At 35.8% G+C, this 27,363-nt stretch overlaps 1 protein-coding gene across 10 annotated transcripts in view; it reads left to right on the forward strand.

Moving 5' to 3' along the window:
* Window positions 1-26,224, forward strand: part of LOC134535010 (E3 ubiquitin-protein ligase RBBP6-like) — a 136,628-nt gene extending 110,404 nt beyond the window's left edge. For all 10 annotated transcript variants that reach the window (XM_063373828.1, XM_063373835.1, XM_063373831.1 and 7 more), the window contains one exon: window positions 21,954-26,224. In XM_063373828.1, the coding sequence (XP_063229898.1) occupies window positions 21,954-25,452 (3,499 nt within the window). In that variant the 3' untranslated portion in view covers window positions 25,453-26,224. The remainder of the gene's footprint in view (window positions 1-21,953) is intronic.
* The last annotated feature ends 1,139 nt before the right edge of the window (window positions 26,225-27,363 follow it).

The raw sequence follows: 27,363 nt of genomic DNA on the forward strand, positions 1-27,363 counted from the left end.
ATTTATCTAAATAATTTTACTTAATTAAATTATTAATTTTATATATTTATTTCTATTAATATTGGATATTGAGTATTTATTTGAATTTTTTAAATTTGATTGAATTTATACTTTACCAACTGTATTTATATTATCACTCCGGCCCTTTTACGTTATTTTTATTAATTATTTGCATGCAAATCTAAAGTTAATTCTTTATTATGCCATATAAATATGACTTCTAACATGCTTAAATTTACTTTAATAAATTGGTTTTGTTAGTAACAGATTTGTTTTCTTTGTTAGAAGTTTGTTAGTACACCAATCACACACTTAGCACGACTAATGCTTTTCTAAGAATGTTCGTACTACGTTTATTTACAAAGTGAAGTATAAAAGAGCATGCCAAACAATTTAATTTAATAAGTCATGCATTAAAAACCTTCTTCAACTTTAAATAGAAAAACAAAATCTGTGATCCAAATGCAAGCCGAACGAACGCGTAACTACTGTAGTAAACACCACGAGTGTGCGGGATATCAAATGTAGTTAACTCGGTTCCGCATATAGACCGCGTGTTGCATGCAATCGGCGAGGTATCAATATTCGACTACGTGTGCGCTCTCTATACGGGAAACAACATAAACAAACAGTAATGATTTCAATGAGCGCTGGCTACATTTTTGTAAGCGGTACACTGCGGCGACGGAGACAAACAATGAAGGTTATAACGTTTAAAAAGTCTTTAAAAGAAAATTTACACATCGCACACCTTCGTATTTCCGTTATTTAAATAAGTATGTGGTAATTTCTGAATAAATATTATATTTATACTTTCAAATACATGATTCTATATGGAAGAGATACCTACAATCGGCGAGATATTGATATTCGACTACATGTGCGCGCTCTATACGGGAAGCAACATAGCCAAACAGTAATGATTGCAACAAGCGCTGGCTACATTTTTGTAAGCGGTACACTGCGGCGACGCAGAAGAACAAAGAAGATTATAATGTTTAAAAAGTCTTTTAAAGAAAATTTACACAAAAGACAGCTTCGTATTTCCGTTATTTAAATAAGTACGCGGTATTTCTAAATAAATATTATATTTATACTTTAAAATACATCGTTTTATACGAAAAAGATACCAACACAAAGCGCTCGGCATCTAATAGCGGGAACGAAAACATCATGCGACGACTACGCGAGAGGTTTTTTTTAAATCCAAATTTTGACGCCCTAAAATATGGGTGCGACGATTATGCGATAAAAGAGGGTACCTTCCTTTATAAATCTAGAAACAAAGGAAGCCAACTCTGTGGGCCCCACCACTATATTCTGTCATAGCTTTTTTATAAAGTCTCATTTTTCATCATGGGTTCCACTCGTATCGGACAAGATTTCAAAGTTAGTAAAAAAGCTTAGAGCCATACTGTCCTATGTTATGTTTTAACAAAATGTGCTATATGCTCTTGAACATGTGTTCATATTTCAGTCTAGAGTGTTCTGAGTCATTGTGATTATAAGGTATTTATCATTTTGAAAAAAATTTATTAAGTGCTTTTGTTATATTTTTTATATTTGTTATAATTATCTTATATGTTATTCTAAAATAAGATTTAATTTGTCATAGCTGATTCTTTACTCAATAATATTTATTACCTTTTTTATAAATGGTATGGTCTTACATGCATTTTCATGAGAAGCATATTGTTGATGGCTTGTTTAATGTGCATGTTGTATATTTACTTGGTATCAACTATAAATAGTAAATAATTATTTTTAATCTTTATTGTAAAGCCATTGAATAATTTTGACTATTACTGTTTAATTAACTGATGTTATTGTGTGTGGAAATAATTGGTAAATATATTGTACCTTTTAAGTTTTGTAAATACATTTACCCAATTTACCTATTGGTTTATTTTTTATTATGTTATATTATTAGTGATAAATGCAGATAGTATGAGACACTATTGTCTCTTACAAGTCCAAGCTTTCGGCATGGGTGTCAGCATTATAATTTATGGATAGCTGACATTTGTAATTTTTAGGTTCATCATAATTGAGGGTTCAGATTCAACTTACATGCTTATTTTAAGCAGATAGGAATTGTGAAAGTAGAGTAACAAATGAAGCAAAATGGTGCAGAGTTCAGACAATAGACTCAAATTTCCAGAGGATCCTGGTTAGAATGCGTGTCTGGTCATCCTGATACTGGTTTACCGTAGCATCCAGGCAAATTCTGGGACAAATAGGTCATTTCCGATTTCTTCCCTAGTATCACTGTTCACTTTGTTATGTGTTACTACAATTTTGATCTCACTGTGGACAGATTCATGCATGCATGCATACATACATACATGCATACATACATACATGCATACATACATACATACATACATACATACATACATACATACATACATACATACATACATAAAAACATAAATAAATAAATAAATAAATAAATAATAGAGAGCATGCAACAAACTCTACTGGGATGAACATAAGAAAAAGTGAAATGGTCAATCCATTTTAAAGATTTTCTGTTGAATTTTAAATACAAAACTTTAATGTACAACTTGTTCCTGCAAATATGCTAAAAAAATTAAATTGTTGAGCTGTTATAATGAAAATAAAATTGATATTTGTGCAAGTTATACATGAAGGGCTCGGTATTCCGGTGTTTGTAGTGAAGAAAACAGTGGTAGTGAAGTGTTGTATTATTCAGATAAGACCCAGAATTTGTTCCACCAGTTAAAAAAAAGGCCTTTAACATCTTGGAAGTTATTCAGAGGTAAGTAAAAATTAGAAACATTCAAAGAAATCATTTCATGTAAACTATATTATGTGCAGCAGATACCATGCTTTACATGATTTTGTGTTTTTTTTTGGTACATTTTTATAGGGAAAAGTGTTTTTTTTTTTATAGTATTTTGGACATTATTTACAAAAAAAATTTGTACTTCTAGTAATATTGTAAACTTTTTCTGTTTATGGAGATACTTCAAAGAAATTATATATTTAGTTTCTTATCAAAAGCATTTTTCATAACTGGTCCTATAATGTAATTTTGTTCTGTTGTATTATCCCACAAACGATGCAAAAAATATTTTGTGATAATATAGGTTAGAAAGAAAGGTAGAAAAAAATGTGTATGATTAATAAAAATATTATTTTTCAGGTATTTGGATCTTCCGTGACATACTCTAATGGCAGTGAAAAATTTGAACCACATGGGAGGAAAAGAAAGTCATAGTAACAACCAGAGTATGATACAAAGGCGGAAAAACCACGAGGGTAGAGTATGTTTCCAGAAGAGGAAAAGGAATGACTGTAAACAAAAAGAAGCCAGGATATGGCTGTAAATGTACGAAAAGGTGTTTAGAAATTGTTACAACTGAAATAAAGGAATAAACTCTCCTCACAGTTTTGGGCTTTGGGGTCTTATGATCTTCAAACTACTTATGCATTTGGCTGCATGAAAAAGGGAACATTAAAACATAAAGCAAAGCAGTGTCTCACAATTCCACCGTATATTTGCAGAATAATTTAATATTTTGTTTAAAAATGCCTAAGACTGATACATGCAGCGAGTGTGATTCATTGAATATTGCTATAGAGAAAGCTAAACATGAAAATGACACAGAAGCTTATCAGCAGCTGATGCAGAAGCAAGAGCTTCATCACCGTAAAGCAAAAGCCGGTCAGGAAGTCATCAAAACAGCAGCTAATGAAGCAGAACAACAAGGAATACATGCAATTTCATTCAGTTTGCAACAAGCTCTTCTCAATCCAAAGATTTCAACAGGCCCTACTTTTTGCAAAAAAAATACAATTTAGGTGTACATTCGTTAGGAAGGAGCAGGAATATTTTTATGTGTGGCAGAGGAGCAGACAAAATTGGTAGTTGCTTGTTAAAGCATTTTGCAGTTAACGATGTAAGGGGCGGGAAACTCGTCCCAATATCTGATAGTGTGTGGCGGCCAAAATAAAACTTGGAACCATAGTTAGCACTTGGTTGCGGCTGATTGCAAGTGGAAGATCCAAGAAAGTTGAGCACATCTTCCCCCAGGTCGGATTCACAATGTTACCTTCAAACAGAGATTTTGGAATTGTTGAGAAATATGTTCGAGCCCATATGTCTACACCTCTCAGCATTGGGTTTCAATACTCAAAAGATGTCACGATAAACGACCTTTCATTGTTAAAGAAATGAAACAAGTTAATTTTTTGAATATTGCGCTGTTAAGGGACAAATACAACTATGTACAGCTACTGATACAAAGTTGGGTATCAGAACAGCAGTTCGCCTGGAGAAGTCTGAAAAAGAGGATGGAAGTTTCAATAAAATGTCTGTGACGTATAACGGGCAGTTTGGAACCAATATCGATGAGAAAGAAAGGATGTCCAACCAGCTTCCTGGAGAGTTTCAGAGGATGTCTCCCAGCGAAGTAGGTATGGTTCTGTCAGTCTGATTGAAAAAACTAAATTGAAAGTCATGCACAAATATATTTCACGAATATATTTCACTAATGAATGCTTAGTGACAAAAGAACACATAAAAAATTATTTTTGAATGCTGAAGTATTCCAGACAAACTAATTTCTTTAATACGTATAAGTTTTGAAAAAGTTATAAAAACAGTTATTTGTTACCATGGTGTGAATTTATATTAGCAACAATGGGTTTTTATTAATTTTATATAAAAACAGTGTTAAATGAATCAGTGTACATGTAAACTATGGTAACTGCAGAAATATCTTGAACCAAACTTCAAAAAATATTTAATTCTAGCATGTAAAAAAATATTTTACCATTTTTGCTTATAGATTTTGTATCTTTATGGTTATAAATGCTCACAAGATTTTTGTAAAAACATAATGCTGTATCTTAAAAGTAGTAATGTTACTTACCATGTTTTACATCTGAGCTCTTCATACGTAATGTATGGTACATGGTTATTTGACATGTTTTAAGATAAGTTTTATATTTAGTGGCTTTAAATAAAACAAGGCTATTGAAGGATTAAAAAATATAAATATAATACAGATAAATTTCATAGGAAATGATAAAGTTTCCCTACGTAAATTACTGTGTTTAAAAATAAATAATTAATTAATTTTTTGTCTGGATATTTTTACCTTCTGAAACAAGATATGAAATTGTTATATAAATATAATAAATAATAATTTTTGTTGTAAGTTTCTAAAAAAAAATTGGTTTATTACATTGTATCATGGATACAATAGTTATAAATTGTTATACTGTATGAAAAATCTAAGAAATATTTTCATGAAAATATGAAGTATTTTTCACTTTAGAGATTTTTTTTTTGTTCTGAACATTCAATAAGAAGTAACAAAACATTTTAAATTTATAGTTATGAGTATTGTATTTTGGTTTAAGAGGCAGCAATCATGTATTGATGAATGCTTGAATTTATTTGTCATTTTCCATTGGTTTCAATATTTATAATATCTTGGGTATTTTTGTTGACAAAGAACGTTATGTGAGGCTATTATTGAGAATAAATATGATTATTGAAGGAAGTGTCCTAAACACTGTTTTTGGTATTGTGATGTTTCCCTGCAAAAGTTGTATTTTCATAATCTAGATGTGATACCGCTGATAGTTGGGTAATGCTATGTGTCATAATTGGATGGGGTACAGAGTGGTGAAAACTCAAGGTTATTAGATTTAAATAACACGCACGCACAAGCTGAGATTCAAGATTTATGCCGTATTCCTTGAAATTTTCATCACTCGGCACTTTTCCTGGCGAACTCTGGGAATAATTGCAAAAATTTGCACTCCCGCAGAAACAGTTCTACCGAAATCATGAGTTTTATCAGGTATTTGTTGTCACAAAACATAAATTTCTAAAACATTTTTATGATTAAAGTAATGAATTTTATGGTATTGTCATCTCATGCTACTCATAAAATGCAGTCTTTATAAATTGATTTCCTGACATAAGTTTTCTCACATCAGTGTAATGGTCAAAAAGTCTAATGATGTAAACTTTAAATGCTATATTCCTGAAAACATCAAGGCATGCTTTATTCCTGAAAACCAACACCAATAGGACTGAGAAAAAAATGATTCAACAACTTAAACGTGTTATATTTTTAGTTTGTCGCTACAGTAGAGTCCTGCTCGTCTGGACATCTGGTTATTCCAGACAGAAAAGAGTTTTTTTGTGTTAATCCTACCTGTTCATAGGCTAAAAACTGAAGTCTATGTATACAGTTGTATTAAAACTAAAATTAAGCTTTGGGAAAAGTGTATTAATTGGGGGGGAAGGGGGGGTATTTTTGTAGTTTTACCCGTCTAAAACTTGTGTGTATTGACCTACTTAACATACTAAATTGTTAAATATCTTACAAAGTGTTTTTTTTTAGGTTGTAGGTCTTAACTTTAAGGTAACTAACTATTTAATTCAGTTCGTCTTTTTCATTCGACAACCAAACTGCACATGTGCTTATGGTTATTTACAGTTTAACACAACACATTATATAAGTTCTACTCAGAAAACTAAGAAACATTTTTCTGTGTGAATTGTGTGTAATACAATATCTGTTCACATAGCACAACATAAACAAATTCATGAAAACCACAACACAAGTTCAGTGTTACTGCGATTAGTGAGATCATGATTTATGACATCATTTTAACTGATAAGTCCAAAGCTTGTCTGTATAAAGTGATAATTTTATTTTATTATCCAAAGTGATTAGTAATATACTTTTTACTTTAAAATAATCAAAAATAAGCCTTGAGAACATATTTGGCTTAAGTTACTGTTGTTTCTTAAGTCAAATATGAAATCAGTCAGTAGTGAGTGAATTGCTGAATCACAAGTTAAGTATTTGTGTGATGCTGTTCCGTAGCATGACTGTCCACACATCTTCTAGATTGATGCTTTACTCCTGAGCAAACTTACAAACACAAAGTGGTAACGCGAACTTAAGACAACAGACAGGAAACATTGGTGATGATGGAGTAATGGGGTGGTGGTGGGAAAGGCTTGCTTTATTGGTGTGAAGAAATCATTCGAACAAATATATCCATTTGCCATTATCACTTCTTCCAGCCTAGGCAGCTCGTGCGAAATACAGTTTCAAACACTGTATTTAGTTAACTATCCTCTACGCTACTGCACTGCTTCACAGCTTATGGCATGTGTATATGTTTTAACAGCCGAAAAACTTTTAACTGTTTTAACTCTCAGAAAACATCGAAAACACCCAATTATAGTAACGTCATTGTATTTTTTTTCTTCATACAGCAGAGTTAAGCCGTATCTCAGCCCGTTGCCGATCGCTAGGAAAGGCAGAGGATCCAATGCTGGTCACACTATTTCATTGGCATTACTGCTTTTTTATTATAAAATATTGAGGACAGTGGAGTTTGAAATAACAAGGTTAGCAGACAGCAGGTAAGTAAGTTGTGTTTAAGATTATCTGTATATTTTTATATATTTATTTCATGTAGGAACATTTTTATCAATAGTACCATGAAGTATCATATTGCATATTTAACCTTTTTTAATGCTACCTTGCTGCTTCTGCATTTGTTTCATTCGAAAGATACTCCGAGGTGCAAGACTTTGTGTGACCTTACTGGAATAATGCTAATAAATATTTTGATTGGTCTTGTGAGGTGTAAGAAATTCCATTAAATATTTTTAGATGTGTATTGACGTTCTGGTCATTAATGCTTGGCAGACTAACCGATGATTGCATTCATGAGTAGGGAATTTGGAAGGTAAGTACTCGGGAGCTGTTTCAGTGTTAGTTTAGAATGCAAATAGTAAATCACATGAGGTTAACCACCTCCAATACATAATCCTGGATAAATTAAACAGATCACATGAAAGTTAAGTTATCTGACCAAATATTGTTTTGACAGCTACTAGTATAAATTACGAAGGATCTTGGATACTTGCCAGAATCGTTCTCATCTAAGAAAAATGTTGTAATTCAAAAATTGAGTCCAAATTTTGGAATATTCATGGATTAACAATATTTTAATCACAAGCTGAAGAATTTTTTTTTTTTCCTGTTGATGTTAGGTTGCGAGAGGAAAATAAATTAGTGCCCAATTGTTAGTATGCTAAATTACTCATTTTAAACCCCTATTCCAGTTTAAAATGTTGCAATAAATTGTTAATTTACTGTTTTATAAAAATACTGATATGCAGGGGTGGAGGGTGGGTTTCAGAAAAGGGAAACCAACATCAACATCAAGTATCAGTGCATATTCACACATGCGCACACAAGCGCACACACATTACACAGTGCAACAAGAAATCTTGTAATAACCAATTAAAACCATTATTATTCTATGCCCTCTTCTTGTTGGTGCGCATTAAACAAGACCCACAAAATAAAATAAAATTGTTTTCCCAACATGAAAGACATTGGTAAGAGCTGTAAAATCTAATTTGAATGTGTGTCTTTTTTATTTATATATATAATAATAGTTTTTGAGGTAGCAACAGTAAACAAGAATTTTCATTTTTAAATGTCTTACTATCCCAAGATGTGGAGAGCAGCTTGCAGCTTTTCAAACGCACTGGCGGAGTGTGTGTGTGCAGACACCTACCCTCTATTGCCTGCCCGCCTGTGCTGCTCCCCTTGTGCCCCCACTTCCCCTCCGCTGCTGGGACGGCTGGAGGAGAAGCCAGCCCTGGCTCCCTTGCACCTTACAACCCGCATGGCCGAGATCTACACAGGGACGAGTTTACATTCCTCACTACTTTTCAACAGTCCATCTCACGTATTGAGGATCTTACCAAAGATGTTATTTGTAAAACAGTATAGTGAAGTCATTGTTTTTACAACATGTTAGTCTTTAGCAGCAGATTAATTCTAAGTGTACACTTGTTTATTGTCAGTGCAAGGGAAGCAGAGCGCTGGTCTGGTTCCTCAGTCCGGCCGCGGCTTTGGGTAAATTCAGTATTCATGCACGAAGACAGCCCATCTGTGAGTTTCAGTGTGAGAAGCAGACAACAGACAATAGATAGCAGCATTTAGGAGTTGAGCAAAGAAAGAATCGTGTGTGAAAACTTTTGTGGTTTTGTAATTCTGCTGAAATAATGTAATTATATAACCTATTCAGAATCATTGAAAAGGCATTCAATACATCAAACTAACTAACAATTCCCGTGGTTCCGTGAAATGCTCGCCCCTGTTGAAGTAACATGGCTTTGCAAACTAACCAAAAACAGTTAAATTTTTGGAAACTTTGTCAAAGTCTCATCAATTTTCTTTTAAAGACTCTTAAAGATTAGTGGTTGCAATTTGTTGACATGTTACGTACCAGTAAAATTTATTAGAGGACAGGGCAGAAATAACGCGTAGTCAGTCTGCCGTTGATTGTAACAGCAACTGCAGGTGTTAAAAAAATAACAGCAACATATCTTCATATTTTGAAATGGACGTGCTGCGAAACACAAAGGCTGCTCGAGAAATTTTTGTCTCATAGATGTGTATTATGTGATAGTTTACCACGTCACACATCAAATGAAACGCATCATATCTGGAACTTAGCTTCTCAGTCAACTCTCCTTTTTTTTTACTTTATTGGATGTCTGTGCAAATAGAAACTGATTGTGTGTTTCTCGGAACTGACTCCTGCTACAGATGTACATCTATAGTTAATGTGAAAGCAAGTGTCTGCCGTTCCTGGCGTAGTCGTAGAACAGAATGTTATTTTCTAAGTGCTCCTCGGTCTTCGCTGCAAGGAAAGGCAGTAGGAGAAATTAGAAATGTGAAACTATTTGAGTATATTGAGCATAAAATTCTAAAAAAAAAGAAAAAATAAACATGTGAGGAAAGATTTTTTTTTTTTTTTTTTTTTTAAATAAATTGTCATATTAATCGTTTAAATTTTGCTTCGGTGTCACTCAGATGTCTGAAATCTTTGTAATGTTTAAGCTGCTAAAATTAAAAAAAAAAAAACACCCAAGTACAGATAAACAATCTTTGCAAAAAGTTATGAATGTTTGTTTATAAAATACAGTGATTTGGTATTTAGCATATGTAGGAGTTTTATATTTTCTGGTAGTAAAATGGTTATGATTTTAAAAGTGTTTATCATTGTGGAAATTTTTCTTCACAATGAGCAGTATTGGTAGGTGTGCATAAGTAACATGAGGTAAATGTGTATTGACTTTCGAGAAATATAGTGAATAGAACCGAAAGTGAAATTTGGTTTAAGTTAGGTCAGCTACAATAATACGAATATAAAAATTGAACAAAGATTTCACATGTTAATAATTAACTGACCTGACCTAACTAAACTTTCACTTGGTTATTAATTGGCTTATTTCCCAGAAGCCATGACTTCACATTTACCCCTCCTAAGTATTCCCGAAATAAGAGTTCTCCTTTGTAGGTTTTCCCGTAATAAGAGTTCTCCTCTGTAGGTTTTCCCAATATAAGAGTTCTCCTCTGCAGGTTTTCCCAAAACATGGATGTGTTCACACCCATTCACTGAAAAGTTATCAAATTCCAGCACGTTGTTACGGTTGCCCCTTCCAAGTCGTCCAGGGCTGTTGCGACGGGGAAGGGCATTTGCCAGCATGCTTTGCTGAAGTTATTCCACCTGAAGGCTCGGCCAGGCACATTCAACTGAGAGTTCGTGTGTGCGTTCCAATGCACGTGGCTTTCACTTGTAAAGAGAATTCTTTGGGAGGTGTGAAGCACGTCAAGACTATTATAATGTGCCCAAGAGATTATAGTCCATCGGCGAACTTCACTTATTGTCAGCGGACAGCTATTCAAGGACCTCGCATACCAGGACACACCTAAGATGTTTAGAGTTTAAAAGTACTCACAAAATTTTTAAAAAATAATATTAATTGAGATATCTGAGTGGTGTCTGTTTATGCAAAGCATTTAAGAGTATTTTGAGGTGGGGATGGTAGTTCTGCTTTCAAACATTTTTAACATTTTTTATGTGGCTAAATCAAGTGTTTTCAGAATAATTTTTAGTTATGAAATTCCTGAAAGCACTCTGGAAACTTTCATTACACCTTTGACTTCATTTATAAACTGTAAAATGATATGATCGAATGTCTTATAGTTGCCTTGCGCACAAAATAAACTGCGCAATGCTTACAGCCTTATGCTTGTAGGTGATACCGCGCCAGATGCACCAGGGAGCAGCACACTTGTGTTACTGCCTCACCAACACAAACTGCTTACCAAGCAGGGTGGGGTACCTCCATGCTGAGTGAGTTGTGATGTTAAGTTCTTGCGTCAGAGACCACGCGTGAACTTGAGTGGTGACAGTCAGGAGGTGTTGGATCAGCAAGTGTGTGTGAACATTTGACCTTAAGTGAGTAATTCTGGAGGCTGGTTCAGGGCAAGAACATTAGTGACATCATAGTATATTTAAGATAATACAGACACACTTTAGTTGATTCTTTACTTTTCATTTAAGAGATTTTGTTAATGAAGACTAAAATTGGATCTAATTTAAGTAGCAATAGCTACAGGTATAAAGTAATGTTTCAACAAATAATAGATAACGAATTATTATGAAAATGATTTAAAATCAAGTTCCAAATTTAAAGATAATATACTTGAAAAATCTGTAACACTATGTCTTCATATAACTATGTTAGGTGACTCAGGCCGGGTTCACACAGAATGAGGCACAATGTATGATGCCACAAAACTGTCGCAATCGGATACGAGGCGAAAACGTCGAATGACTGCTACAATTTGGTCGCAAGCAGACTGTCTGATGGCCGAGTGTTCTGCGCATGAACAAAGGCATGCCATAGTGTATGTCTGGCGAGTTAAAGACTGTTTTTCATTGTTAAATTTAATTCGAGCAAACATTCATCTGTAAAGTATTTTAATTGAATTTTCCTCAGCATTGTACTGGATGCAAATTGATTAGTATATAATCCATCTTTGAAGGAGTATAATGACAACAATTTGATTTGAAGAACGTGGGAAGAAACAACGTAATGAAAATACGGTGTTAAGCTGTCACGAGGCATTGAGTGGTGTCGCGTCTAATCCAAGTCTGTTCGCACATGCCTCAATGTAACAAGAGACAATGCTGCAAATAAAATTAATGAAAACAACAGCTTTCATAAAAATAAAAAAATTGCATATTAAAAAAATATTTATCCATTGTTGCAGTAGCCAAGTATTCAAGAAATGAGTTTGGTAAATATTAAATCTGAAGGTGGTCTATCAGCCACACGTTAATTCCATATATATGTACAAAATTTTAATTTTTTTTTATCATAACTAAACTGCTATAATTATTAATGTTTAGTTATTTTATAAATATAAATGAAGTAAAATAAAATTTATTTTTTAGCTATAAAGAATGATGTCCACTAGAATGTAGGTTCACCTTAACCCGCACATTCAAGGTTTGGTAAACTCCATCTATCATTGAGACATAAATTGTCCAATATAGTGGACAAATAGACTGAACAATTTTAAATAATATTTTTTTTTCTGATGCTACAGCAATCTTGGATTAAAACTAGTATTGATAGTTGAGCTATATTTTTTTTTTTTTTTTGGCTGTGAAGATAAAAATATGTAAGAATACACAAAGAAATAGAAATAACTGCCATAATTTTAAAACAATTAGATTAACAGTCATGCTGGCTGTTTTGAGGACTTATTTACTCAGAACTTTCCTGTGTGGTTTGTAGTTTCAGGTGGTGGTAACAGTCTCAGAATAACATGACTGCCTTCGCTATGATCGCTTTTATTTTTTATATCTTTAAAGGGGGGCATATATATTCCATCTTTTCTCTCTCTCTCTATCTCCCCCCCCCCCCCCTTCCTTTAACGTTGTATCTGGCACCGACGCGCGCGAACCCTCAAATGTGTTGGAGTACTGCAGAGTGGAGAGTGCTTGATCGTGTGTGGTATGCATTCCACCGCAGTCACTTCGCTAGGCCACAGATTGCATGTTTTTCTCTCGTCTCGGACGGCTTGAACTCCGTCAGCCTGCCTTGCCTCGAGTGGGACGCGGAAGAAGGGAGAAGAGGGTAACATGTTGTCGAGTGTTGTAGTAAAGCCTCTTCCATCCCAGCGAGTTTGGTGGCAGCAGAAATGCACGTGGTACTTCCGAGATGGACCCACGGCACTGACAGTCGCTGACGAAGTGCATCTTGCCAAGTGTATTCCTGTGAGGGGCAGAGCAGGGTTACTCTGGCATCTCTGGCATGCACAAGCTGCAATGTTGCCTCCACAGTTAAATGGAGAGAGGTTCAGATTTAGTAACTAAAGTATTTTTCCCTACAACATAATTTTGGCCAGCGTAAGTTGTCTTGGACTTTTTAAAACGGGTTGTGGGGGGGGGGGGGGGGGGGGGCCTCTGCTTTCACACTGTTACCAGCCTCGGACTGAATCTTTCTTTTTATGGCATAGCATAAAGATTACTGATTAAGTATTATTTTTTTTTTTGTAATGCTGCTACTTGGTTTTGTACTTTAATTCTAATGCCTTAAAGGGGTTGTGAAAATAGTTTTAATAATTGGTAAAAATTTTATTTGGAGGCAAAATGTTGATGTTGAAACTTCGTTACTTTGCTAATTGCAAAGAGATGCCACTATGAAATCCTGAGCATGTATCACGTGTTCCTTTGGCACTGTTTATTTCATTTTAACTAAAAATTAGAACAAAGTCTTTAAAAATACATAAGTGGCAGGATTAAGAAAGACAGGTGGAGTGTGCATTTATCCAAAATCAACAAAGTGTTTGGATGAAACTCTTTAGCTGTATATTCACATGAATACCATATCTAGGCCTGTGGTAGAACTGAATTAGCATGATTTATCACCTGGGTGAATTATTACTTTACAAACTGACACCCGTGCCAAAGTTTAACATTACTATTAAGACTAATGTTCATATATTATTTCACTTGATGTTAGTTAATTTTTGACTTAAAACTCAAGCAGAATTATTGGAAGCATAATTCATTGAAACGTGCATTACATGTTTGTTATCTTAATTTTTAAACTTTGTAATAGTATGTACATATATGTTGAGATTTGTAATTCTTTACTTCTGTACATTTTCAATTTTTTTTTTAACATTTCATCTATAAACATTTTATTTAGTTTATTATAAATAATTGTTAATACTTTTTTTACATGTGATTAAATTTTCTGGGAATTATTTGAGTAGTGAATAATGCTTGTAATGTAAATGTAATGTAAAGTTTTATGTTTTGAAACAAAATATTGTTTGAGAACTTTCATGTATTGATATTTGATGATTATTTGTACTTTATTTAAGCCTTCCATCATGCATTTATAGTTCATTATTCGTTTCTGTGTACTGTCAACTTTAAAACTAGTTGTAAAGTGTTGAAGTTTGCTAATTATACAGCATATAATCATGAATATTTTAAATTTTTGGATAAACATGAGATCAGCATTTTTTTTCTCTATGCCACATATATGGTTATAAGTTTGTGTCATTGTTTTAATTATCGTCATCATCATACTTCGCACAAAACAATTTCCAAGGAAATATTTTTAGGGCATGCAATGTTGCAAGACTGCCCTTCCCCAGCTTATACAAGTAATTATTGGGGAATTTATATAATATTTGGTAATTCAGAAGGTATCAGCTGATTATGTAAGGTCAAGTTCGCAGTGACCTACTTTTGTATTCTGTCATTAGTGATATTCTGGTAATTAATGGTGATATATTTAATTTTTTTATTTAGAAAAGCCTGTTAACTATCTTTTTATTACCCTTCACTGGGTTGGCTGGGTTGCTGTTGATGTGTGGATTTTAATATGTTACTTTCTTTAAGTATTCTCTTTCAAAATATGAATTTGATTACTTATGTGGTTCATTGTATGATAGTGGCGTGTTTGGATTGTTAAACAGTGCTGTGGAAAAAAAATATAGATGTGCGGTGACACAGAGGTGCCATAATGATAAGACGATGAGTTATCGCATCCTGTGTAAGAGAGAGATAGATGTTGGCCAAAACTGGGGAATCCCCGAATTTTGTATTAGATTAGAAAGAGACAGGTGTGAGAGAAAGACAGAGACATGTGACAACTGGGGGAAGGCCAATTGAGCGGGGAATCGCTAAATAGTAATTGAATTCGGGGAAGTTCCCACCTAAATGAGTTTGTAAGCTGTGTAAAGTACTTTGTTTCATTCAGTCGTTGTGTGAGGCTGGGCCGAGAAGTTGCACCGTCTCGGCGGTTCAGCGATGTAAATTTTCGTCGGGAAAGGAATTAATTTCAAAGTCATATTCCAGAATCTCCTATTTCAATTCATATATCTAAAGATTCTAATAAAATCATACTTATTTACAGCACTATTACCTGCAACAGTCGTCGAGATAATTTTCAAGTGTTTTTGTTTGTGCAAGGAACAGTCGTGATTTTAGCCAGGCGCGATCGTGACTTGTTACAATTGGCGCCCAACGTGGGGCGCTAATTGTCGCACTCCAGATTACCCGGATAGAAAATGGTTGGTCTAGGAATGGACATACATAAACACTTGCATAAATAATTTGGGTGCTGAAAAAGAAATCAAGTTAGTTCCAAATAAATGTTACTGTCATAGATTATTTACTGAAATAATGTCTCTCAGACACAGGCTGATATCAACGTATTTTTATTAATACTTAAAAAAAATTCACATTCCTCATGGCAGTCATCTTGCGACCACAAATAAAGTACATGTAGAGTATACAACTTTTCGCACATAACCTCTTTATTGACTCAAAAAATACATATTTCAACTGATCGCAGTTTTCGAAGGATAACTATTAATTTAAAAGACAGTTCACACTTATGTCCTGTGGTACTCATGGTACTCCCCAAAGGAATCGGTTCATTGGAACGAAGTCAGAGTTCACCCTATCTTTGTATTAGGTTCGTACCGATGACTGTGGTCGAAAAATTCAAGATAGAAGTTCCAAAATAAAAAATAAAGGTTCATTATATGCACTAGCGCCCAGACCACAGCAGTGAAATTCTCTCTTCAACTACGTAATTGTATGCTTTTGTGAGCCCCGCCTAACCACAAACCTTTCGGTACCTCGAACAGACAATGACTGAGGTACAAGGCTACGCAGCCGCATCTGCCTGAAGGACTTTGCAGGTACGTTACCTCTCCAGCCAATCACAGCACAGCACAGCACTCATAACACCATAGCAGTATTCCAATTTCATCCAACCTGGAGCGAGGCGTTTTCAACAGAGATTACATCAAGAAACCATCACGTGGTCTGGTAACCTCATTTTTAACCAATCACAAAAATACCTTAAAAAATTACCAGCCAATACAGGCGCATAGCATCATCCGCCCGACACTTTCCAACGCTTTTTCTCAGTTACTGAAATATCTCTCTCATCTCCTCACACCACTGGCCAAAAAAGCTTTCAGGCAGAGAGTCGTGGCGAACACAAATTACTAAATAAAATTACGTTATTACTCTCATTCATGAACAAAGCAAAACCAAAACCATGCTTCAAAAATATGTTAAATCACATAAAATAGTAAATTTATAAACAAACAGGTAAAAATAATGCTTTAGAGGCTTATTTATTTCAAAGCAAGCAAATCTTCGGAATAACTTGGAAAGAATGAACTAAGGTAAATTATCATAAAATGTATAGCAAACACAGGAATGCTTCTTAAAAGGATAATAAGATGTTATTTAAATTATATCAGAAATTTAATCTTTGAATTTCAGACAACTCAATAATTTGTTAATTAAAATATTTAACAAATGTGAAAGGCAGTAACCTTGGTTGTTAAAGGCATATAATTAGAAATTATAGTGATTACACCATAATTTTTTGTGTTTATTTAAATTTTGGAACTTACTTATATAGAAAAATATAGTTTTATTCAAACTCTTAATATCTCATGTTTATTAATGTACATGCATGTAGACCATTTAGAAACTATCACTTATTCAATTTTTTTTTTTTTTGTTAAATCATAATTTAATTGCAAAAAAATATGGTTGCTTCAAAAATAATTGTTTTAGTGTTGGTGAGGTACATCAAAATTTTTAGTAGTCACTAGGTTAGCTAGTTTAAGTTTTTAGAGCTGCCTCCTCCATACCATACATAATCATGTTTGTGAATACACTTTTTTTTTATAGCAGTTTTAGATACAGCTATTTTTAATGTTACAAGTTTAATTTATAATATTTTATAGTTTCACATCATTTAAAATCATAATTTATTTAAAATTTCTGCAAAAAATAGGAACACCTCAACTCATACTATATTAATAAAAGTATTTGTCTATCTGCAGGTCACGTAGTGCTTAATTTCAGCAGGTATGGGACAAATTCTTTCTGTCTCTCCTGGAACCAACATCCATCTGTTCAGGGAGACACTGGGTCATGCAAGCCTCGTAAAGGTCCCGATATAAGCAGTAATTGTGCTGGAAATCACAAAACTTTTTATTCTAAGCAGTCTTTTAATAATTTTCGTTCTAATAAGGAATGTAAGCACAAGCCAACTATGTCTTGACTTGCATGTTGTGTTTTGATGCCTCACTTCAGTATATAGGTGCACATTAAATATTAATATTGGGAGATTGACCGCTTAAATCATGAGGAAAATAATTCTTAAAAGGTTTTATTGTTTTTTAAAAAAAATTTATCATATTTCCACAAATAGTAAATTTTGTATTTTGTTTTATTTTACTTATTAAATACTAGCTGATGCAGCTCCAGAAGTCTACAGGCAGAACACTGTTGCACTGTTTATTATTATGTGGTCATCCGCTTGGGTATGCCACTGTCATGCTTAGAATGAAAAGTGGGGGGGGGGGGGGGGGGGGAGGAAGAGGAAACTAATTAAATTTTTGAAACTTAACTTATAAAAAAACTAGAACAAAAGATAATCAAAAGAAATAACCAAATATACCATCTTGAACTCAACAGGTTTTAAAGGGCCTTCAAATTCGTGTTAGTTAATCAACAAAAACGTGTCAATATGATGCAAAAATTAATAAACTGCAGAAATGCTGGATTAAAATCCGAAAGTGAATGTGGCATCAACAACGCAATGGCAGTTGCTGTGGAGATTGTTGAGAAAATGTGTTTGAAAAATCGCTAAAAAATGATTCAGGCGAAATTTGGAAATAGCTCTTTGAAGTGCAAATGGACCACTCCTGGAGGTTCCACTGCCAAATTTCATGGCTGTAGGCCTCACCGTGTCTGCACTACGAGAACTGCGGCTAGACAAACACACATCAATATAGATCAAAATGAACTTACTAGGTAAGAAAATGTTACTAAAAAGTCGTGAATTTGGTTCACCAGATATTTGTGAACACCATGGGGTTGGTTCTCTACAGAACTAGCTCGTGAGGGTAATAGTTCCTAGAGGTGTCGCTGAAGCGTTTACCAGCACGTCCCAACATATGAGACAACTCTCTTGTTTCTGTTTGTTCCTCGGCACAACGTGTGATGTCGTGGGACACATTCGCAGTTGCCCTGCTAGAAGCGAGATGTCTGGTGGCTTTACACACAATGAACTTTACAAAACTATAGTTGGTTCACCCTTAATTGAACATTTTGGGTACTCCTGCTTAAAATCTCCCCCGCCAAATGGAATAGTCATCATTGCCATGATCCCGGTGACGGGCATGTATTCTTTAATCACATTCGAATATATCGTATGTTACTATTTCATCTGATCAGTACGGACGAGATTTAATTAAAATAGTAAGAAAAAAAATATTTTAATGTTTGAAATTCAAGGAATGTCATTTCTGAAAAAAAAAATTATACCAAAGTTCGTGGGTCAGAAAAATTAATTTAATTTGTTGTTGTTGCTTCTGTACATCTCCTATTGAATCACCTTTTAGCCTCAAATGCTCGCTTGTTTATTTTTATTTTCCTGTGTTAGACCAATTTATTACAAATTATTTTATCGTAAAAATGCAGCATATCAATTTTTATTACTATTTTGGTGGAGTAAGTATTACAAAACAGCTTTAATAGAAATGAAAACAATAACACGGAATTCTTCTGTTTTAAAAAACAAAACCATAAAATCTTGCCTCTACTGATTAGTTATAAAACTTAAACATATATAATTTTTTTGACAACCATTTTTAAGTCTGCTCCTTCAGTAAGATATTAAGGCTCAGTAGCACACGCCATGTAGGTTATTTCATGTTATTGTCATTACTATTATGTGAGGGCTTTTTCTGTGAATTTATTATAATGGTGCTCTTGCAATTAATGTCAGTTGAAAATTTTCTCAACATTTATATCATCTAGTAGCTTTAAAAAGTCATGCAAATGTTAATAAAATAAAATAGTAATAATCAAGTGATGTTTTGCAGCTCGAAAATAGGTTTTTGACCCAACAAAAATAGCAAGTGCTAAGGGAATACATTTGCAGAAATTATTCTTTAATTAATAGCAATGTCAAGAAATTAAAACAAAAAAAAAACTGCATGTGAGAGAGAGCTTGTGTGAAATTTTTTTTCCCGAAATGCTTTCAAATTGACAATGTCTACCTAGTTATGTTTGCTATGAATTATATGCAGCTACAGATGTGGATTTAAAACACTTTCAAATAAACCTGAATGGTCTAGTTTACTGTTGGACTGATAATCTTCCTATTTGTGGTGTTAGTATTGCTGAATAAAATTTCAGGCTGACATAACAATAAGCTATGAAAAGTTATTTTGTATTTTTGTAAGTGAAGGATGAAAGTACCTGTGGGTTTATTTTTAATTCATTTAATATGTCAAAGTGTTGATTGGTAATGTTCTCCAGGCATTAAGGGTGAATGTATTTTTATTTTTTAATTTCACCTGTTGGCTTTTTGCTAAACATAACTTATTAATAAAAGGTATGCAGTTTTTTTGTTTTGAATATTAATATGCTTCTTTCACAATTATTTTTTTTACTGAGTCCTAATGTGTCAGCAGCAACGAGGTCATTATAGACAGTAAGTAACATTTAGCTATAGTGAGGATTCAAACCCAGAGTCTTCTGCATCGCACTTAGGCTCTGGGCGGCCGTTGGAGGGGAACAGAAAAAGTTACAGAAAAAAAAAGAACTCGCTTAGAGCAGCCAAAAAGGAAACACGAACAATACTTGTCTTGAGAGTGCGTATATCCAGCGCAATAACGGCACACGGAAACTTTTTTCTGCTGATTTGGAAATGGAAGGATTTTGCAGTTGGGCATTATTACTCAGCCTAGCATGACCATTCCAAAGTAAAAATTGTTTTGTTATTTGACTCGTGGTGGACACCAGGTCTGGGAGACCAGTCGGCAATCTGCACGCCAAGTTACCTCGGGACGTAGTCCTCTCTTGCTTCTCATCCACTTCAGACTGTCGGAAGACACTAGGTGACAAATTGGTTTAGGAGCTACTAGGTCTAAACATGGCCCAGCGCAGGTAGTCGCTTCGTGTGATCAAAAATTAGTTCAAGGGCGTCGTAATATTATCAGCGGCTTGCCGATATGGCCAGACTGGTTGATTTATAGGTATATCTCGGTTCCACCAGGTTGCGTTACCGTGCTGCAAGAAACATCTACGAATGTGCTTAAAAAATATGATGCAGTAGTTTCTGAATACTGATCTGACTGACTTATGTTTCTAAGTTAATGTTTATTACAAACCAGTGACAAATTTGACTAAGTTTTAGTTGTATTCAATGTGTTCTACATGAAACACAGAAATAAATCATTCCGTCTGATTTGTTCCTGCCATTGCTACAAACAAAGAACTTTTTTTACCCTTTCCATACTTTGCAAGTGCTAGTTATATTAATTACATTATTAAAAAAAAAAATGTTCTCTTTTTCAGAGGTTGGCAGTACGAAGCAGATGATCTTAGGATTTGTGACCAGTGCACACTCTTGTTAAATGTTTTGGTTGCAGTTTGCAGTCAACCGAGTGTGCAGTTTGCAGTCAACCGAGTGTGCAGTTTGCAGTCAACCGAGTGTGCAGCTTATGCCATGTGTGTTACTTTTTAAGACCTGAGACGGCAACTGCGTATGAGCTGCAGCGCCCTCCAGTTTAATGTCAAACAACCAGCACATCACATTGTCTATGATATCTGTGATTTACAACTACACACTTTCCCACTGGTTACTAAAATAACAAATTCTAAAATAACCCAATGAAGCAACACGTTATTTCGTCAACAATTTTTTTGCATCATTCTCAGCGATTACACACATCAATGCATCCTTAGTGAATAGGTCACTTTAAGACACCAAATATTTATTTAAATTATTTAAATATGTTACTCCTACCGGAATACAATCACTATATTATTCTACTCTCTGTGGCAGTAGGTTATTTAAGTAAGTCTATAAATCTTCGGGAATCACTTTACAGATTTCATGGTGTGAGCTCAACTCCTCTTAGATTTCCTAAAAAAAATTGTCAGCTTTTGTGACTCTTTACTCCCATAAATAGTTTGGTGGTAAATTGTTTTGAATGCCTGCTTAAAGCCTTTATATTCATTTTCCATCACTTTTTAATCTTGTCTGCACGTATTTTGCTTTTTAGATTTTATCCAGGTCACCACATCCGTCTATTTGGAGTAGCTGTTACAACTAAGGTTCCTTGGGAGTCTTCCTGCTAGGCTAGCTTTATGATTTGTTGTTATGCAAATTAGGAACAATCTCATATGTAGTCGGTTGGTTTTCTGCATTTTTTGAAGCGAGGCGTCAGTTGGTTTTCTGCATTTTTTTGAAGCAAGGCTCCCAGATTCTGCTCACGTTTTATCCTGATCCTATTACTGATGATGTTGAATATAAATATTAAAGCCCTGGTACCTTTCAATGCTATAATTTACTTTGCCTAGGTGCGAGCAGTGTTTGTTGAGTATATCCACTGTAATCATTGCCTTTTCACGGTTGTGATAGGAAATATTTAATTTAGCAGACTTTAACAATATTTTCAGTGTGTCTTTAAGTATTTTATTCTTTCTTGTTTCAGATACAACAATGACAGGTACACCAGCCGTGAGACGCGTGCAGTTGAGCCCCTGCTGCCTGCTCCGCCGGGAGTCACTCAGTACGATGCAAACCCGACCTCGTACCATCGGTACAATCAGTACGACGTGGCTCCCCCGGGCACCGGCCCGGACATACCCGGTATCGGATCTTACGACAAGATGCATTACGACCGCGGGTACGACAGAGCACCTGCTCACGAAGCCCGCCCCAGCACTACGGAGTACCTCACCCCGCCGGGCGTCGACATGCGATCCGACTATACGGGGAGAGAATGTGATGTTGCCATGCTGAGCTTCCGGGACAAAGGTGCACCGCCGTCGAGAGATAGAGACCCCGTTGTAACTTCTGTTCTTCGAGACTCGAGAGATGTGAGTTCTTCTGGACGGGACAATAATTGGAGCAGGGAAGGGGACCACGTAGCTTCTCGGGACAGGGATGCAGACCGCGAGAGGAATAAGGACTACTACGAGACAGATTACCGCCACACGTATGAAAGCAAGTCCTACTCCTACAATTCTCCTGACAGGAAGAAGAGGCATTCCACGTCTCCGTCACGCCGAGGAGGAAGTAGGGATCGTTACTCGGGCGGTGACCAGCACCGCCACAGTCGCAGTGATGGTCGTCGGAAAGGAAGTCAGAGAGATACCGGCAAGGAGAACCGCCATACTTCGCAGCAACCTGTTGAAGCTTTGGATGTGTCGGGAGACAGGGATCGGGACAGAGACCACAACAAGGACAAGGAAGTTCAGAAAAGAGAGCGGGTATTGGTGGAGGTGCGAAAAGAGCCATCAGTTGATAAAGATAAGTTGAAGAAAGAAAAGGAAGAAAAGTCGAGGAAAGATGATGATGATAAGAGTAAGGATAAAAAATCCAAGGATAAAAAGAAGAAAAAGAAAGATGTGGATGGAGAGAAAATGAAGAAAAAGAAACGTAGAGAAAAGAAAGATGGTAATAAGAAAGATGCAACAGATAGTAAAACAAGCTCTAATGAAAAAGTTAGAACTGGAGGACAGAGCCAGGGCAAAGCAGCAAAGAAAGAGGCAGCTCAGGCTGTAGCCAAAGCACAAGCATCTGCATCTGCATCTGCATCTGCAGCTGCTGATAATACGGTTACAAAAACTGCCCAACCCATCACTGTGGTCATTGGTGAGAAGAAAACAAAACCACCTGCCATTCAGCATTCAGAGAGTGTAGTGGATGCACTGTATGGAGACATGGAAGACACAAGGATAGATGATGTGCTAGTTGCCAGCTATGGCAAGGTTGAACCATTAGCTGATGGAGAGACTGCGAAAGTTGATACTTCGGAAGGTGCAAGTGATTCCAAGGCAGTGGGAGACATAAAAGAAGAAACTGCTGAAGTTACGGAAGTTGAAGAACAGAAAGGAGACAATTCAGACATTGCCAAGGCGAATGTTGTTCTCGCACCATTGCCAGAGCCTTCAAAGTGGGAACTTGATGATGAACTGGGAGATGAGAAAATGATGGAAGAACGTTTAGGTGTTACCGAAGAGGTTGTAGATAAATCTGGAAACAAGGTAGTTACATCAGAGGTGCTGAAACGCGCGGAGAATGCAATTTTCCAGAAAGCCATCAACGCAATACGGCCAATAGAGCCAGCGAAGAAACCGTCGGTTGGCGAGAGAAAAGTCTACGCTACAAACGAAAAAGAAAAGAAGATTCCTGCAGAGCCAAATGTGATTGACACAATAGATATCACAAGAAAAGTAGCAGAGAAAGAAGCAAGAGAAGCTCGTAAGACTGCCAATTCCATTCAGATAACTATTCCTATTGCGGGGCACGTGGAGAGGTCCGTAGAGTTGTCGACAATGGAGAATGCAACAGCCAGGAAAGAAAAACCAAAGTTGGACCGGTCAAAGTTCGGTCCTGGTGGGAGCCTTCTGACTTCGAACCAGTGGGGCGAGGTGCCAGATGGTACATCCCCTCACAGGGTCCCGGTCAAGGAGAGGCTGGGCGCTAAGGTCGATGCGGAGGCAGAAAAGAGACGCGACGAAAGCGAAAGGGAGGAAAAGAGCCGCAGGCAAAGGCATAGAAGTCGCAGTAACAGCAGGGAGCACAAACAGCACGGAAGTAGGAAAGGCTTGAACTTGAAAAGTGCCGTTGAGCGAAAGAGAACAGTTTCTCGCTCTCGATCTAGGTCACCGTACCATAGGAAGATTATAGCTGATCGCAAGTTCTTGGAACCCCTGAAGTACGTTGATCCTATAGTTGCAGCAATGGAGTTGCGATACTTGGAGCCAACTGACAGGCGGTACTTGGATCCTGCGATTGAGAGAAAATACATGGAGCATGGATTGCGGAGAGATGCTCGCTATCCGGAAGGAGACAGGCGGCTGATAGAGAGAGATATTCGCAGACCAGATAAGCATTACGAAAGTGAAAGAAGGCGAGAGCGTAGCGACAGCCACGAAAGAGATTGGGCTCGTTCAAAGACTAGAGAAGAAAGGGACCACAGTCGCCACAAGGTTAAGAAGAGAACCAAAAATCGTAGCGAAAGTCGCTCCCGCAAAAAATCTATTTTGGATCGTGAAGTTAAGAGAAGCAAAAAGAAAGAAAAGAAACACAAGAAAGATAAGGTTAAAAAACACAAGGCCAAAGCTGACAAAGAAGAAAAGAAAGATACTGAGAATGTTAAAGTAGACGAGAAGAATGAACTTGCTGTGGAAGAAGGAAAGCAGGATACCACTAACCAAGTGCCTGAAACAGCCAAAGAAAAACCAAAACAGACCTCTCAGGTAGAAAGTGAAGGAACTGCAGAAAACAAAGAAAAGTCAAAAAAAGGGAATAGGAAAAATCCTAGGTTGGCAAGTGATAGGAAAAAGTCAACACTTGACGAAGCTAGTTTTGAACCGGACTATGACTTGTCCTCATCGGGAGAGAGTGAGACAGAGGAGGCAGCGGCGGCAGAAGGTGCCGAGAAGAAACCTGAAACTCAGTCTGGCGATAAGGCTGCATCGCCAAAGAAGCGTGATCGATCTGCAAGCACGGAAGTTGCCTCTGCAAGTGCCGGCACGGAAAAGAAGCGCCAGAAAGTTGAGAAAGAGAAGGAGGGTGAGAAAAGTAATGATCCAGACCCAAAGAAAGCCAGCAAAACAACCGGAGGAAAGGCATCAAAGAAGCGAGAAAAATTTAGTTCGACTGAGGAAGATAGCTCGGATGATAGTTCTGACGACTCTGACAGTAGTTCTGGTAGCTCCAGTTCGTCGGACGAAGATTCCTCGGACGGTTCGTCCGTTCGCAGACGCAGAAAGAAACGTTCTTCTCGCAAGCACAGAAGGAAAAAGGGCAAGAGGAGCAGACGAACGGAAACTAGTTCAGACAGCGATTCGGACAGTGACTCGGATGATGCGTCGAGTAGTGAATCCGGTGGGGGCCGTAGAAGAGGCCGTAGTACAAAGAAACACAAACATCACTCTAAAAGGGCCAGCAAGAAGAAGAAAAAATCAAAACACAGATAAAAAACAAGTTAAAGTTAACTGGAGATAACTTTGCTTCATGTAATTATGTACGTCTGTGGTGACCTGTAGTCGCGGACTGAATCCTGAATGCAAGTGTTGTATTTAAATGTGCATCAATTGTGTTCATGTGGTACTGAAAGTGTCATTTCTAACTACACAAGAGAACTATTTGAATATTACTTGGAACTGATAAGATGTATTCAGGATGACTGAAGTAAATATTTGATAGCTGTAGTAAAGTCACGAGACTGTTTATTACGAGATTTGTAATGTTTTGAATGATTAGTTCCTTGTTTTGTTAAGCTTTGCAGACTAAAGAAAGTACTGGTGCATAGAAGTTTATGTAGTCACCAAGGATTTGTGTTTGAATTACTATCTGTTTAGGAATATACCTGATAGCATATACATATAGTATGTTAAGAGGTATTTAGTCTTGGTACATAGTTGGTGTTTATAAGCTGCAGTGACAGTTTTATGAATATGCTATTTAAACTAGTTACATTTTCCAGCCATCTTAGCTATAGCATGTAAGCTTTACATTATCAATTTGTTTTTATGTTCCTTTATTAAATGTTAAAAATTTGGATTAGAATGTTGCTTCCCATTTTTTCCACTACAATTATATTCTGAAAAATGATTAATTCAAAGAATTATAGTACTGTGGATGTATATGTATATACTGGCAGATCTAAAGTACTGTTGCTATAATTTTATTTGTAAAAAAAATGTAAGCTAGATGAATGTGTTTAATAAATCATGACAGAACCAATTATATGTAGTGCTATTAATGAATTCAGAAAATTGGAACTTTTGCTTCCATAAATTTTAGCTGTTTAATTCATGGGTACTTGCTTTTGCAATGTTCACACACATGTGCACATGCACACACACACACACAATTATTTCAAATACTTTTGTTCCAACAGCCTAGACTCAACTTTGTGTGTGCGTGTTTTTTTCTCTCATGTGTATTCAGTCATTAGTACTAGGTTGCTCACAATTGGATTAGCACTCTTCCAATTATGTATTATCAAAGCAAAACTTTTAGTCTTATTTTCGTACTGAATGAATGTGGTCCTCAAACTTTTTGAGATTGTGGCATTTTTAAAATCCTACAAATAAGTGTACAAATTACTGAGAAATATGTTATAATTAAGTCACTGTTCGAGCAAAACCTGTAGTCGTTCAGATAATGCATAATGAAACGCCAAGAACGGTGTATCCGTAGTGAATGTATAATAGAGTAACCATATTTATTTAATCTAGATGCCGCAAATAACCACTGTTCTACGTGAACGAAGAGACAAAGGAACATGATTGCCATGGCAACTTTGTCATGTAAAAAAAAATAAGCCAATTCTGCAATCAAATAAATTTATTAAGAGCTGAAATACAGTGAGTGATACATTTTCACATTAGTAATACAGAAGATAAACTTGGGTGTGAGATAATTGTGATACAGCAATTTACATTTCTTAAATAAATAAGCCTTGTTTCAAAACGCACAGTAAAAAAACATTCAAGTCATAAATAAATAAACTGAAATATGTAAACTTCTTAACATTCATAAAAACTATTCATTTATGCATACTTGAAATATATGTATCAGAAAAATATCATTCCGATTCTTTTTTTAGGCCTTTCCAATACAACGTTTGGTAATACTCTACAAAACTGTAACGTACGCTACGCAGTTCAATCCCTTCTCGATAGATTACCATCAACAAACTCCCACACTTTGGTCCTGTATGATTACCCAGTTACATTAGGCATCCCAACACATGGACGTGTTCCAAACAGGCATAGTTCAGAACCCAACTGTGGACGCGCCCGATCGGCCCCTCGTGTCGAGATCAAGACGATGTCACAGCCCTTATTCGATTGTTCAAATTTATTACAACCTCATGCCAA

Source organism: Bacillus rossius, chromosome 8 (genome assembly GCF_032445375.1).
Source record: "Bacillus rossius redtenbacheri isolate Brsri chromosome 8, Brsri_v3, whole genome shotgun sequence".
In the NCBI taxonomy this organism is placed as follows: domain Eukaryota; kingdom Metazoa; phylum Arthropoda; class Insecta; order Phasmatodea; family Bacillidae; genus Bacillus; species Bacillus rossius.